General features: G+C 38.1%; 1 protein-coding gene across 1 annotated transcript in view; it reads right to left on the bottom strand.

The window, feature by feature from the left end:
* Positions 1-3,701: 3,701 nt before the first annotated feature.
* The window catches only part of LOC134659274 (general transcriptional corepressor trfA-like), a 49,170-nt gene continuing 37,158 nt past the window's right edge, over positions 3,702-15,713 (bottom strand). Inside the window, exons 3-8 of the mRNA XM_063514925.1 lie at positions 11,619-11,755; positions 9,877-10,098; positions 8,287-8,420; positions 7,142-7,312; positions 6,468-6,557; positions 3,702-6,126 (exon numbers count right to left, since the gene is read on the bottom strand). Coding sequence (XP_063370995.1) covers positions 3,702-6,126; positions 6,468-6,557; positions 7,142-7,312; positions 8,287-8,420; positions 9,877-10,098; positions 11,619-11,755 — 3,179 coding nt within the window. The remainder of the gene's footprint in view (positions 6,127-6,467; positions 6,558-7,141; positions 7,313-8,286; positions 8,421-9,876; positions 10,099-11,618; positions 11,756-15,713) is intronic.

A 15,713-nucleotide genomic window follows, 5' to 3' on the forward strand; every position in this document is an offset into this window, starting at 1 on the left:
GATAGTGGAAAGGCAAATGCGGCATATCTAAACGATAATAATGATACAGAAACTGAAAAGCAATGGAAATCAATAGGTGTCAGTAAAATGACGGCAGTCTAAATCAGTCTTTAGATAAATCAACTGGTACACATTTTAAAAGAAACCAGTTTGAGAAGGCTAGTTTGTAATTTGTTGTTAAGATTATCTGGGTTATAAGAACCAAAGATAGTGGAAAGGCAAATGCGGCATATCTAAACGATAATAATGATACAGAAACTGAAAAGCAATGGAAATCAATAGGTGTCAGTAAAATGACGGCAGTCTAAATCAGTCTTTCAACTGGTACAGATTTTAAAAGAAATCAGTTTGAGAAGGCTAGTTTGTAATTTGTTGTTAAGATTATCTGGGTTATAAGTACCAAAGATAGTGGAAAGGCAAATGCGGCATATCTAAACGATAATAATGATACAGAAACTGAAAAGCAATGGAAAGCAGGTGTCAGTAAAAATGATGGCAGTCTAAATCAGTCTTTAGATAAATCAACTGGTACAAGTTTTAAAAGAAATCAGTTTGAAAAGGCTAGTTTGTAATTTATTGTTAAGATTATCTGGGTTATAATACTGTAATAGGTTGTAAATGAGAGCTAGAATGACCTAAGAACTGGTAATATGGAATACCTAAACAGGTTGGTCTGGGGCCCGTTTCTCAAAAGCTTGTAACTAACAAAAGCTGTCAAAAAGTGATATCCGCTTACAAGCTTGTAATACATTACAAGTTACAAGCTTTTGAAAAACGGGCCCCAGACCAACCTGTTTAGGTATTCCATATTACCAGTTCTTAGGTCATACTCCCTACCCCATACCCTACTCCATTTAATATCTGCACACCAGGGCCCTGGTGTGCAGATATTAAATGGAGTAGCTTGGTCCGTTCGTAATGTTTCGCATTGTGTTGACCATACCTGGGATTTTATTTTGCTTTTTGGACTTGTAATCGAATTCGAATCGTCGTTTGACTTGTTTGCAAGCCCATTGCATTTTATTTTACTTTATCGTACGAACACCATAGCACGTGTTTTGAATAATAGCGACATATACCTAAACAAAATACAGTAACTAGTACCGTAAAATCAGGTAACTTTAGTCCACAACTTACAACTACGGTCGAAATTCAAGTTCCAATAATATATGTGTAAGTATTTTTCAAATTATGTTGAGTAATAATATAGAAAGAGCATTAGTGTATCTAAGCTTCAAAATAAATATAACGAGTACAAATCATAGACTCGTTAAGAATTAACGTTAACTGGACCATAGTTGTACTTAAAGTGTCATTCTATGGAACTTGCTAACTATGTAAACAAACCGACATATTGAAATTGTCAAAATATATGAATTTACTAGTGACTTTGGTTTACATAGTTAGCAAGTTCCATAAAATGACACTTTAAGGACTATTAGCTACCTGAGTTTACGGTACCTACCTAATTAAGCTTAATTTTTATAAAGTGTTCTGTGATTGATAAAATGATGAGTTATAGTATTTTAGCGCATATATTAAAATGTGATTTCTGGCAAGATGGCAGGGGGCCGATTTTTGATTTTCGATCGCTCTATTTCGTCACTCGAAAACGGCGAAATGCAAATTTTTGAAATACGAGCGATCGAAATTTGGAATCTATTGGTATTGACCACTCGATAGTCGATTTCAATTCTATTAGTAGAATTTAAATGCCTAGTAATGGAGATATTATTTAACGAAATACACGAAATCGAGTGGTCGAAATTCAAAAATCGGCCCCCAGACCGAGAAGAGAATTGTAGAATATGTAAAAAGCGAAATGATAGCATAATTAAAAAAGAAACATGTTTTGGTTTTGCTTCCAAGGCAAAAAAGCAGCTTTTTGAATTAAGAATGTCAAAATATATGTTTATTTTTTCATGTAACAAATTAAATGGAATACCTAATTTAACTAATGTAATTATAGTATAATAAGTTGTACATGTTTAATTATGAATGGATTTTTAATTATTATTTTAGAAATTTCATATTTAAACGTTTTTTTCTTTATTCATCAGTTTCCTAATTCTATTTATTATTTAGCCTAAAGTTAAACTAAACATAAGGTTTAGAATATTGTCTAATATCATAACTGACAATAAGATGAAAAAGTGGCACCAAAAAAATAAACCACATGATATCAAAAGTATTTTTTTATATTTCTAGAAAAATATCTTAAATTACATGTAGATACATTACTTACAAAAAATTGTTGAATATTTATAAGATTTACAAAACATTCAGCACATACTACCGGTAACCCTTGAAAAATATATTTTTTCTGCCTTAAGATAAGGTAACTAAAGAGTATTGTTAATACTTAAATTAGTGAACTACATAATTATATACAGTGCCTACTGCCTTAATTAGATACTTTATTTATTATTGTTTATTTTCACTATAAAGCTATCACGAGTATAAAAAAAATTCTAATTTTAAAACACACTATGTGTCTTAGTTTAAAAATCTTAGCAGTAGGGAACTGTATACACAAGTTTCCGACATCATTCACCTGAATAGTCTTTTTTCTGACCTATTATCATTGCATCTTCATATCTCTCAGGACATCAAAACATACATAATTTTATTAGGCCACACATAGTATAGCTATGCTCCATGAAGATATTATGCTCTATCTCTAAAATCATAATTTAGGGTCGAGTTCTCCATGTAGTGGTTGTATAATTAATACTTATTTACAAAATACTACTATTCTTCTTTTCAGCAGTTGCGCTAACATGATTAGAATTCATCTTAGCTAAGTTTTCACCGATTCCGTAGCGACAATGTGCGACAGCGCCACTTTGAATTTCATCTTAACATTTTTCATTTTTGGTGGCATTCCTATTTCGGTTATCAAGATCATGCAGACTTAGTTCAGACGGAGTCTAATCTATTCTGAGTATTTCAAGTCTAGAATAGTTTTGACCATAAGGAGTCGTAGATAACTTATCGTCAACTGTATGTACGTATACAATCATTATTGCACTATAATATAATGTCGATATTGAGATGCAGCAATATTTTATTGACCGCACATTTCTAGGTATATTACTTTTGAAGAAGTCAATTATTCTCCTCAAATATCAGCAAATACAAAAAGAAGTATTTAAGAACTAAAGTTATTTTTCGTGAATATTTTGTTCCTTAACGTTTAAGTATTCGTTTCAGATCAATTGCTAAAAAAGATTCATTACATGTCCGACAAGTTGACCTTAATTTAAAATAAAAGTGTCGTAAAAATTGGCAGCGATGTTAAATAAACTAGAAATGACTAAAGGACCAAACACGAAAACCTGCAGCGTGTATAAAACGATTTTTGCGCAAAAAAAGTACAAACTGCAGGTTTTTTTGCTAAATCTTTCAAAGGTTACCCCATCCCATCACAATTTGAATGTTAGAATTTAATCCACAACACGGCATTGGATGAATCAACTTATTTGTGTCACTCGTTGCGTTGGTTCCTTCATTTTATGGTATTTAAATTTAACAAACATGCATTTTTGTGGTAGTTTTAAGCCATTTCTATAATGAACAACAGTACAATGTACACTTTTGAACCGAACACACTAAAAATTTGATCCACCATAAAATTTTCAACCTGCGGATTAATATTAGAATTTAGAGGCCATCACTTTACGCCATTAGGGTTGGCAGCCTCAAAATAGTTGAAACTGCGACGCCTGGTAAACGCCTGGATGGCTTTGAGGTCTTGGGTCATAAACTAGATGCCGTTGCGGCCTTTGTATACCATCTGGGTATCTCTGTGGTTGTAGGAAATATGACGATGGCGTTCTTATGCTAACCCCTGAAATCTGTGGCCTTTTCCGTATCTGATAGCTGTTTAATTCCGAAGCCGCGAATTGTGGTTCCTGTTGGAAATTGCTTCTAAATCTTGAATAGGTATAGTCCCTGTCTCCGGGAACTATGAATCCACCTGGGATGTTATTTCTAACGTTAAGATTTGAAGGGACAGGCGCTATAGCCTCGTTTAGTGTCACATCATAATCGTTTTCGATAGAATCAGCTAGATTCTGTTTGATGGATATGTTCTCTGGTATTCTTAAAGGTTTACCAGTAGCCGTGTAGGGCTTTGAAATTTCTGGATTTACTTCTGGTAATTGAGGGGACGGTTTGAATGGTGCTTGTGTTGGTCTGTAATTGTAGTCATCTGCTTCTTCTTGTCTTCTTTCTTCCTCCGCTGCAGCTTGTTCAGCCGCTAAATAAGGTTTCAAATAATCTCCAGGTGACAAAGTAGTTTCTAATTTTTCTTTTATGGCGTGGTATTGATCGTTGTATATTCTTAATACTTTTGCGGCTAAGTTTTTGGCTTGGTCTTTAGTTGTCAGTTCAAAGGCGGCTGTTGTCGTTGGTCTCTGTGTTGTTATTGGTTTGTGTGTTGTTTTGGGTTTGCGCGTTGTTGGTGGTTGGCGTGTCGTTAGTTCTTCTGTTGTAGTTTCTTTTTTGTCGTAATCTATATCTTCTTCATCGTAGTACTCTTCGACGTCATCTTCGTAATCGTCTTTTGTCAGTTCGGTTGTAGTTGGTTTTCCTGTTGTAATTGTGGTTGTTGGTTCTTCTGTTGTGGTTGTGGTGGGCCTTGTAGTAGTAGTTGTAGTAGTAGTGGGTCTAGTTGTAGTAGTAGTAGTAGTAGGTTTAGGGGTGGTAGTGGTAGTAGTAGTGGTAGTAGTGGTGCTAGTAGTAGTGGTGGGTTTAGGGGTGGTGTTCGGGGGCGCAGTTAAGTCTTTACCAGCAACTGGTTGCAAGCCCCTAGGCAAGTAGGGACTACCACCCCTAGACGGTAAAAAAGGACGCTTTAGTACTTTTACATTAGGTTTCAGATCTTTGATCCTACTAGTAATATCTTCGTCTTTTGTCTTTACGTCATCTCTATCCCTGTCTCGCCTGTCTTCGTAATCATCGTAATATTCATCAGTAACTTTAACTTTAGGAGTTTCTTTGTTCCTTTGATTATAAGTATATTTCTGTGATTTCACAGGCGGCTCATAATAATATTCATCATCTTCGTAATCTATTGGCCTTTTACTTTTCTTAATTTTAGGCGCTGGACTAGAATAATGTGGCCTTGAAGGCTTAAATTTTTCCTTTTCTACAGGTTCAGGTTTTGGCCTTTGTTGAATTTGACTGTTCTTTCCAGATGATGATGGTCTCCTGGTATCTTCTTCTTCGTAATCATCATAATATTCATCATCGTCAGCTCTTAACGGCGCTTTTGTGGTCGTTATGGGGACATAGTCGTATTTATCTTTCTCGGTGGCTGGAACCGGCCGTTTTATCTTTGGCGCCATTCTTGGTCGACTAAATATACCACGGCCATTAGGTTTCACTAACGCTTGACCTTCAGGAGCGGTTGGTGGCTGTCTTCTTTCTTCACGAACTCTTTCATCATCATCATTTCTCTCTGGTCTTGGTTCTGGTTTACTGTAAGGCCTATCGTCTCTGCCTTTCTCCCTATCTCCTCTATACCTTCGTCCTTCATTAGAATAAGGTCTTGAAGGTTTGCCTTCATCCCTTGATGGTCGCCGTTCATCGCGCGGCCTTATTTCATCACGAACTCTTCCTTCATCTTTGGGCTTACCTTCATCTCTTGATCTTATTTCATCTCGCGATCTTACTTCATCACGTGGTCTTTTTTCATCCCTAGGTCTAATCTCATCGCGTGGCCGAATCTCATCTCGAGGCCTAATTTCATCTCTGGGCTTAATTTCATCTCTAGGCCTTATTTCTTCACGTGGTTTCACTTCATCTCTAGGCCTGTTGCCTTCCTTAGGTTTTTCATTTCTAATATCATCTCGGCCAGGATCATCACGGTTCCTCATATCATCACGAGGGCGTTTTTCATTCGGTCTATCTTTATACCTTGGTCGGTCATCTTCTCTGAAACTCTCTTCTTCTTCGTCTCTAGGTCTAGGTCTTCTGTTTCTAGGTCTATCTTCTTCGTCTTCATATGGTCGCCTGTCGCTGTAAGGTCTCTTGGCTGGCCTGTTGGGCCTGTCGTAGGGTCTCCTGTCTTCGTAGTCGTCTTCAGGTTGCTCGTCTCTTGGACGCGGACGACGTTCGTATCTGGAAAATATTAAATTGTATTTTATACGTAAGCTATTTGTTTGCGTAAAACTTGTTTTTGTCTAAATGATTTTTTTAAACTTATTGCCACTTTTTAATTTTGAATATGAACACATTGTGGTAGTACTGGTAGTCGGTTCAGTTCAGAGATTGGCTCAAGCTGTTACAATTCAAACTAGCCTACTAGATATGTGTCATGTGAATAATAATGAGGATTAATAAACCTCTTCTATAGGTCCTCTTCATTCCTCTTCGGTAGGAGGTCCGTTCCGTTCATTTTCTCAAGCTAGAAAGCGCATGGAGCTTATGTGACGACTATAGGTACAAAGACAGTGACAAACCTGTCATCCTCGTAGTCATCAACTGGCCTACGCTTCCTGCCTCCCGGCCTGCCTTGAGGCCGGGGTCTGGGCCTGGGTCTTCTACCACCCCTGAAAATAAACATCATTGCTTGAATGAGATAAAGTTTTGACGGAATAGTCAACAGTGAAGTTATTTTAGATTCACTTTAAACAACTATGACGGTGTGTCAAATTTAATATAAATTTCTTGATTGACAATTTTGGTGCAGTAATGCAGTCAACAGCATTACTGCAGCAGTATCGCAGAATGACTTATTTCCGACTCTTCTGACTTCATTGCACGCGATAGTGAAAATCGATGCTGGTGTACTCTCATTTAGAACGCTACCTTAACCAGTCTCATATTTAATGTTTATTCCTCGCCGGGTAATTGGTAGTGGAGGGGAGAAGGCTATGCGACTAAGCCTGGTTTAATACTTCAGATAGCAGAAGGTGTCGCAGAAAGCAAACCGGGACTGGACATCAGGTCGAGTGGTATAAGCTTTCTCTGCCAAAAATGTGGGAGGTCGTGCCGCTCACGCATCGGCCTCCACAGTCACCAAACCCGTTGTTTAAACAGCAATGCATAAATCGTCTGCAATAGACGTAAAGATCTGTGATGATGACGAATTGGTAGTAGTCATATTACGGCTAAGCGTTTAGATTGTACTAACCTCTCTTCATAATCGTAGTCATCCCTCGCGGGATAATAGTAATCATCATCATAGTAGTCATATCTATGAGGCCGACGGGGCCGCGGGTGCGGGCGGGGGGTGGTGGTCGTGGTGGTCGTGGTGGGGGGAGCGATTGTGGTCGTCGATGCGGCTTTGTAGAGAGCTTCGTTCCTGGAAATAATGGTTTGTGAGGTTAGTTTAAGCAAATTTTGTTCAGCACCTCAATTGGTAAGCAACTCAAGGCGAGGTTTTGCCTAAAAATTTAAAATTAGGTTATTGGAAAAAACAGAATACAGCAGCCAAATAACACTAGACTAGACCCTACTCATAGTGTTGTACTCCTACCGGTGAGTATGGTTGCTGTTACCAGAGCTCAAAGAAGGTGCGGAGTGTTAGTGATGTCTCGCAAAAGTTCGGCTCATTAATGTGAGCCAGAGTTCGAACCTTTGTAGGTCCGTCTTGATGTGGTCGCCATTCAGATTAGAGCTCAATCACGCATTATCATCTCACCAGCTGGGCTAGCTCATGATAGGCGCGACAGTATCTCGCGGCAAGATAGACTACCCGTCTTTTTCTAACTGTGTCAATAAAAGAGGGACGGCGCTCACACGGTGGTGTTGTAATAGTTTGGCGAGTTCTTGCGATTCACTTCAGAGACGAAGTAGCAAGTGAAGGTATTCTGGTCGAAAGCCGTATCAGGCGGTGGTATTGTTAATTCTGTGCATGTGTGTATCTATGCATGTACGTATGTTTCTGTGTGTGTAACTGTGTGAGGTGTGCAATAAAGAGTGCATTGTGAACATAGGAACCCACCTGCTGAAATAGTTTGGCGAGTTCTTGCAATTCACTTCAAAGACGAAGTAGCAGATGAAGATATTCTGGTCGAATGCCATATCAGGCGGTGTTGATCGTACGTCTATGCATGTATTGTCAACTGTGTGAGATGTGCAAAAAAGAGTGCATTGTGAACATAGGAATGCTGAAATAGTTTGCCGAGTTCTTCCAATTCACTTCAGAGACAAAGTGGCAGATGAAGGTATTCTGGTCAAATGCCGTATCAGGCGGTCGTATTGTTATTTCTGTGCATGTATTGTATACTGTGAGGTGTGCAATAAATAGTCTTGTATTGTGAACATGGAACCCACCTGCTGAAATAGTTTGCCGAGTTCTTGCAATCCACTTCGGAGACGAATTGGCAGATGAAGGTCTTCTGGTCGAACGCCGTGTAGTTCGCGCAGAGGAAGTCGTACCGCGTGCCGAACAGGCAGTGGTGGTATAACTGGAATCAGGGGAGCAGGGATTATCAAAAAATCTGTTCCACCACGTTTCTGGGCATTTTCACTTAACTGCAGTGCACCTTTAACGGCCGGTTAGCAATCGTTACAAAACTGACGGTCAATGTCAAATCCCATACATTTTGTCAGGAATGTAACGGTTAGACGTTACTGAAACACGACTTAGTGCAAGTTAAAATGAAAATGCCCTTCTACACTAGAAAATAGGGATGATCTATCAAAAAATTTGTTCCATCATGCATAAACCCCTGAAAAGACTTGAATAACTTTCTAAAAAAGCACATTTAAATCTAATCATGAGTATGATTCAAACAAATTTCTGTTAAATTGCTTTAATTATATTTAGAAATCACTTGTATCTATATAAGTATATATCTGTGTTTCTTAAATGAGAATAGGTAATTGTTTAAAAATACCTAAATCAGGTTTTCGTATACCAATTTAAATCCAAACAAATAGATACGAAATTAAGGTATATCTGGCTAGTACAGTCGCGATCAGATATACCGGAGCGGCCAAGGTGAACACAAATATCTGAACAAGCACTCTAACGCCTTAGGAATAGAGGCGTGTTCAGATATTTATGAGCGCCTTGGCTGCTTCGATATATCTGATGGCGACTGTACCAAAGGGTCTAAAGCTCTTACTTGACATTTATGACGAATAGACGGCCGCGTAGAACCCATCATGTAACCCGTTACACATAGAATATATTGTCTCTGGTGGAGAGATGGTCTCATAAAAGGGGTAGACAGAGAGCTTGTAGCCATTCAGCTCTCAGGGCAAATTAGGGTAATAAATGAAACTCTTACTTGACACTTATGAGGAACTGAAGCGTAGAACCCATCATGTAACCCATCATGTAACCCTTCACACTTGAAGTCTATCATCTCTGGTGGCACGGTCTCATAGAAGGGGTAGTCAGAGAGATAGCCATTCAGCTCTCAGGGCCAGTTGGGGTAATAAAAACTCTTACTTGACACTTATGAGGAATTGAAGCGTAGAACCCATCATGTAGCCCGTCACACTTGAAGTCTATCATCTCTGGTGGCACGGTCTCATAGAAGGGGTAGCTGGAGAGATTGGAGCCATTCAGTTCTCAGGGTAAGTTGGGGTAATAAAAACTCTTACTTGACACTTATGAGGAATTGAAGCGTAGAACCCATCATGTAGCCCGTCACACTTGAAGTCTATCATCTCTGGTGGCACGGTCTCATAGAAGGGGTAGCTGGAGAGATTGGAGCCATTCAGCTCTCAGGAAAAGTTGGGGTAATAAAAACTCTTACTTGACACTTATGAGGAATTGAAGCGTAGAACCCGTCATGTAACCCGTCACACTTGAAGTTTATCATCTCTGGTGGCACGGTCTTATAGAAGGGGTACCTGAGAGATTGGAGCCATTCAGCTCTCAGGGTAAGTTGGGGTAATAAAAACTCTTACTTGACACTTATGAGGAATTGAAGCGTAGAACCCGTCATGTAACCCGTCACACTTGAAGTCTATCATCTCTGGTGGAGGTACGGTCTCAAGGAAAGGGTAGCTAGAGAGATTGTATCCATTCAGCTCTCGGGGGAGGTTGGGGTCGTAGATGTAGTCGATTTGGGGGATCCCCGTGAGTTTGCTGGTGGTGTTGGTCTCTGCTCCTTCCGCTGTTGTTTCTAACTGTAAAAAATTTTGAAAATATGTTATACATTAGGTACAATTTTCTCTAAAATCGTTAATAAATTTAGGAATCGTGTTGAAAATTAGGAGAAAATATCTTTATTATTATAATTGATGTAATATGGAGTGCAGGAACATTGCTGTCGGTTGAACACTGTACCAATGACATATTATTATGAAGCTACTCAAAATATGAAATTGATTTGGTAACCATCACTCCATAGTATAAAAACAAAGTCGTTTCCCGCTGTCTGTCCGTATGTATGCTAAGATCTTTAAAACTACGCAACTGATTTTGATGCGTTTTTTTTTATAGATAGAGTGATTCAAGAGGACGGTTTATGTATAATTTGTTAACCAGTGCAAACCCGTAGCGGGTCGCTAGTCAATTTATACGAGAGGGACAGATCAGTATTATGTTTTTAAAATGTAGGTACATAAAGGCGGATGCGATTATATAAATCATACACTGTATACGTCAGAATGTCGAAGGTTAGAGCAACTTTTCGATCCGCGTAGGGAACCGGCGAAGGTGATACGCGTTAATGCGTTTCCTGACTGAATTTCTCCTTATTTGCTACGATTATCAAGGCGAAATGTGTGATTATTGTAGTATTTATCTATATACAATGCTTATTAGTTACTAACCGAACCTAGCTATTTTTTGCGTTTTAGGGTTCCGTACCCAAAGGGTAAAAACGGGACTCTATTACTAAGACTCCACTGTCCATCTGTCACCAGGCTGTATCTCATGAACCGTGATAGCTAATACTTGACGCTAGATGTCGACTACGAAATAACTCGCGTTTTGATAAGAAAACTGATGTATGGAGTTACCACTCTTTCTTTACTTATATTTCTCTATGATTAAAATATGGGTATATTGTTTCCCAAATAGTTTTAAGCCATAATTTATTGTTTGCCCGCGTTTTCTTTAGTCATAATTCATTTGGTTCAGAAATGCGTCACTTTTCAGGATTACCATAAAACAAACCTAACCTAACCTATCTATAGGATAACCTAACGAAAATCCTGAAATGTTAATGGTTTCAGTTTTATGACTAATGATGATATGACAAAGAATACATTATGACTTAAAACTTTATGGGAAACAACGGGACCCCTTAAAATATACGGGTGTCATTCTGAATCCCTAACAACGTTTGTCCTAAAGTCACTTGCCCTAAATGGTTTGTCCTAATGGGCACATGCCATAACGATCAATTGTCATAACGACTATTTTCCATAATGAAAAATGGTTAGGTTTTAGAACTTGCTGCCACAAAAGTGGGTTAGGTTAGGGTTCAACTGCGACCCTCGCAAAAAAGAAAATATGCATAATGACATTAGGATAAGTAATCAATATTAGGATAACCAAAATTAGGGTTTTTAGTGTTAGGACAACCGATCATTATGACAAACAATATTAGGGAATGCATCGATAGGAGAAAAGACTTTAGGGATTTAGATATAGATCCAAAATATACTAGGTATTGAGTTAGTTATAAACGGAATGCTACCTGTTCTCCATCTTCCGTGGGGCTTGGAGGCTCGGGGGCTGCTGTGGTTGTTGTGGAGGTCTTAGCGAAGATGAGGGAGGTAGCCCTCGCCGCCGACGTGGTGGGGATCTCTAGGGACAGCACCGCTATTGTGACACCTGGAAGTGGAAATGTTAGGTTAACCAGAGTCATGAATCTAGTATTTGGCATGAGGGGTGGGGGGAAATGACCGAATGGTAGTCATATCTATCTTTCAGTAGGAGTAGCAGCGAAAGCACTATTATCGTTTGTCCTTATCACAGTCTCACATTTTTTAAATTCCCCACCATAATTTAGTATGGATTATGATGGGCAACAAATAAATTTGACCAATAATAGTGTCGCATTGCCTATGTTTTGTCCCTCGCGGACGCACGCGTATACCACATCTATTAGGATCCTACCATCTATGATCATGGAATAGAAATGAAATGAAATCTTTATTTCAGGCAACTAGTGGCCCATAGGTACCTTAAAACTAGCATACATATTATAAAATATAACTAAACACTAAAAATCACATTATGATTGCGATGCAATACGCAACCCCGCAGTATCAGGGAGCCGGCCGCGGAACCGCCGAAACTTGACACCCTTCGGCCAAAACTCCTCCTTGGTGAAGGTCGCCAGATGTTCAGTCGGAACGGTCACCACAAACGTTCGCCATAGTCTGGCCGAAGGGGTGTGGTATTTCGGCGGTTCCGTGGGAATCAGGGCGCCTACCGCGAACCACGTTCTACGTGTTGTCTCTCTGTCGCACTTGTATATTCGTACGTAAGTGTGACATGGAGATAACACGTAGAATGTGGTTCGCGGTAGGCCCCCAGGGCGCCTAGCCAAGATAAAAATCGCTTGCGCTCCGACAACGAAACGCTTTGTGTCTCTCTATCACTCTTCCATATTAGTGCGACAGTGATAGCGTTTCGTTTGCTACGGAGCGTAAACGATAGGCGTGTTGGCTACGCACCCAGAACAAACAGGTGATAAAAATTTGTTATGCCGCCAAAATGATTTACAATATTTAAGGTTATAATTGTAGGTATGTGTCTGTTCTGGGTCTCTATTGTTTCCCAAATAGTTTTAAGTCATAATACAGGTATTGTTTGCCCGCATTTTCGTTAGTCATAATTTATGTGGTTCAGAAACGCGTCTCTTTTCAGGATTGCCATAAAACAAACCTAACCTAACATAACCTATCTATAGGATAGGTAGCCTTACGAATGTCCTGAAAAGTTAACGGTTTCAGTTTTATGACTAATGATAACAAACAATAACATTATGTTATGACTCAAAACTTTATGGGAAAGGAAGGGACCCCGTCTGTTCTGTAAGGTATTTCTTCTTCCTCGATTCCCCATGACTGAGGGTTTGGCCCGGGCACGGCCCGGTCTAGCGTGAGTCATCCATTATATAAATTCATTAATTAAGCTACTCCATATTGTCTGTAGAACAATTTTCAGCTTCCTGAAAGTGGTCGTGTCGCGGAACAATTTCACGCGATTTCACTAACAAATCCAACAGCAATATTTACTTAAACATGCGTCGCGTGTATACTGTTTCCTCATTTTACAAACATACATACACACGCATCCGTAACTGGTAGAAAATGTCTTCTGGCATTAAGTCCGCCTTTGATAGATAGATGATTTATTTCATGAAAGACAATTATTACATAATAAGTTTGCATTGATGTCAAAAATATAAGAATTTCTATCATGATTGTCAAAATAAAAATGAAAATAATAACAATACTAATGAAATAAAATTATAGCTCCAATAAGGATTGTCAACACAATTAGAATAGTTGAGTTTTCATGTAGGTAGGTATTGAGCAAAACTTTTAATGTAAAAAAAAAACATATAAAATAAAATATACATACAAAACTTCGTTTTGTCCTATTTTACATACAATAGTTATTTGTACAACAAGTGATCAAAGTTTGATATTTCTTCGAGTGCTTATTTTGAGTCCCGTGCAAGCGAAAGATTCTATAATAGATTCACGAGCGTAGCGAGTGAATCTAATTTAGAATCTTGAGCGTAGTAAGGGACTCAAAAGCGCACGAGATGTAAATAACTTTGATCTCGTGTAGTACACAACATTTTTCACCTCAGCGCAGTGAGAACATACCTATTAGACAACTTGAAAAATGTAATCCTTGTTCATCACTTAATACCTGCACTCATGTTTTCTTAAGATATACAAACAATTAAGTTTAATTACCGCAATGGAACACAAAAACAAAACGTAATAATAAATTCCATTAAAATAATATAGAAATAACAAACATTAACTGACACTTCAAACTTTTTTTTGTAAAAAAAATCTTTGTAAGATACGGTCCGAATTGCGGATACGTACTATTTGTCAACTATGGTAGGAATTCTTAAAAGTAAAATAATTAATTTTGCGTGATGATCTGTGTATATTTTGAGTTCGTTATTTTAATTGTACAATAAAATACCTAAAATATAGTATTTTATCAGTTTTTATCAAATCTTAAACTTTATTTTTATTTATTAATTATTAAGAATTCATACTCGTACGTGGTTTGGAACGATGCGGTCTGAAGTTTTTCTGGGGTCTATTATAAACCGTGAATATACTGTTGAATGTCGTTTTAACTTTTTTTTTGTCTGTTTCTTTTTGCTAACAGTGTGAAAGGGACAGAGATAATAGAACCCAAGTATTTCGAACTTTTATTAGACCCCCGCTTGTTGAAATGACATTTGACTATAAAGGTCACATGAATGTCATTTTGTCTCACTCAGTGAGCAAAATCGCATTTTGCTCACTGTTTTTAAGAATCAAAGTACCCTTGTTCGAGCTGCTGAGGTGAAAAACAATTTTTTTATTGCAGTCTGCACGTGATGAGTTTTTGTTAAAGGGGCCCACTGATTAACAGTCCGCCTGACGGTATCGGCCTGTCAGTTGTTCGGAACTGTAAAATTTTTGTTCTAACTGACAGGTCGATATCGTCCGGCGGACTGTTAATCAGTGGGCCCCTTAAGAGGAAATTAAGCAATGGTCATGATATCACACAACCAAAGTCAAATAGCCTAAAAATAGTAATGTCACGATATATATTATCATAATTAAGTTGCACAACTATCAATTTCTATTTTTTAGACCTTGACATAAAACCTAGACTGCATTCGACATTTAGAGCGTAACTTGGCGTAACTATTCCTTTTACAGATATTTAAATGTTCGTGTGATCATCTGCCTGGCTCGAATGTATTTCAAGGTTACTTTTAGTATTTTTGTATTACCTAAATGTCAAGTTTGTTTTTGTCACTCAAAATACATGTAGCTTAAATGTCAGATTAGGCTAATCTTATAACTTTAAACGAGCAATTATTGTATATTTATTTATTTATTTATTATGTATATATATTTTATTATAACTTTAAACGAGCAATTCTTGTATATTTATTTACATGTAGGTATATATATATATATATATTTCGGGGATCTCGGCAACGGCTGTAACGATTTCTATATGGGGGTTTTCGGGGGCGAAAAATCGATCTAGCTAGTTTTTATATATGTTTTCCGAGCAAAGCTCGGTCTCCCAGATATTAAGTCAATTATTTAAAATTTATTAAGACCCTTTCTAATACGTGAGTCGCGACTGACGAAAAGTGTATTGTTCAACAATTTGCAGCTAATATCACAACCAGAAGGAGTTGAAAATAGAATTCCGGTTACCTATAATACTGCAGCCTATGGGAGAGTCAATTTTTTTTCGCGATTTCGGGTTTGGTCCCATAGTAAAAGTTGCTTAGTATGACCTAAACATTAACGGGTGTTTAGGTCTTTCAGGAGGAAAATGGAAACTCGCGTAATATATTTACTACATGACTATATTTTCATTACCAGTCGGTACAAAAGCTTAAGAGTAAGTGATTAAAACTAAAATCCTAATCTATTAATTGATCGCGCCGGTGGGCCGGCGGATTTGCTGCGAGGTTTTTGTAAGGCGCTCGAATTCTTCAGGCGTTCTTCAACATGCCCCCGCGCGCTGAAAGCTGGTCTTCTACATAGTAGCATCAGCATTCAGCAATGGACAAATC

This window comes from Cydia amplana, chromosome 24, assembly GCF_948474715.1.
Source record: "Cydia amplana chromosome 24, ilCydAmpl1.1, whole genome shotgun sequence".
In the NCBI taxonomy this organism is placed as follows: Eukaryota; Metazoa; Arthropoda; class Insecta; order Lepidoptera; family Tortricidae; genus Cydia; species Cydia amplana.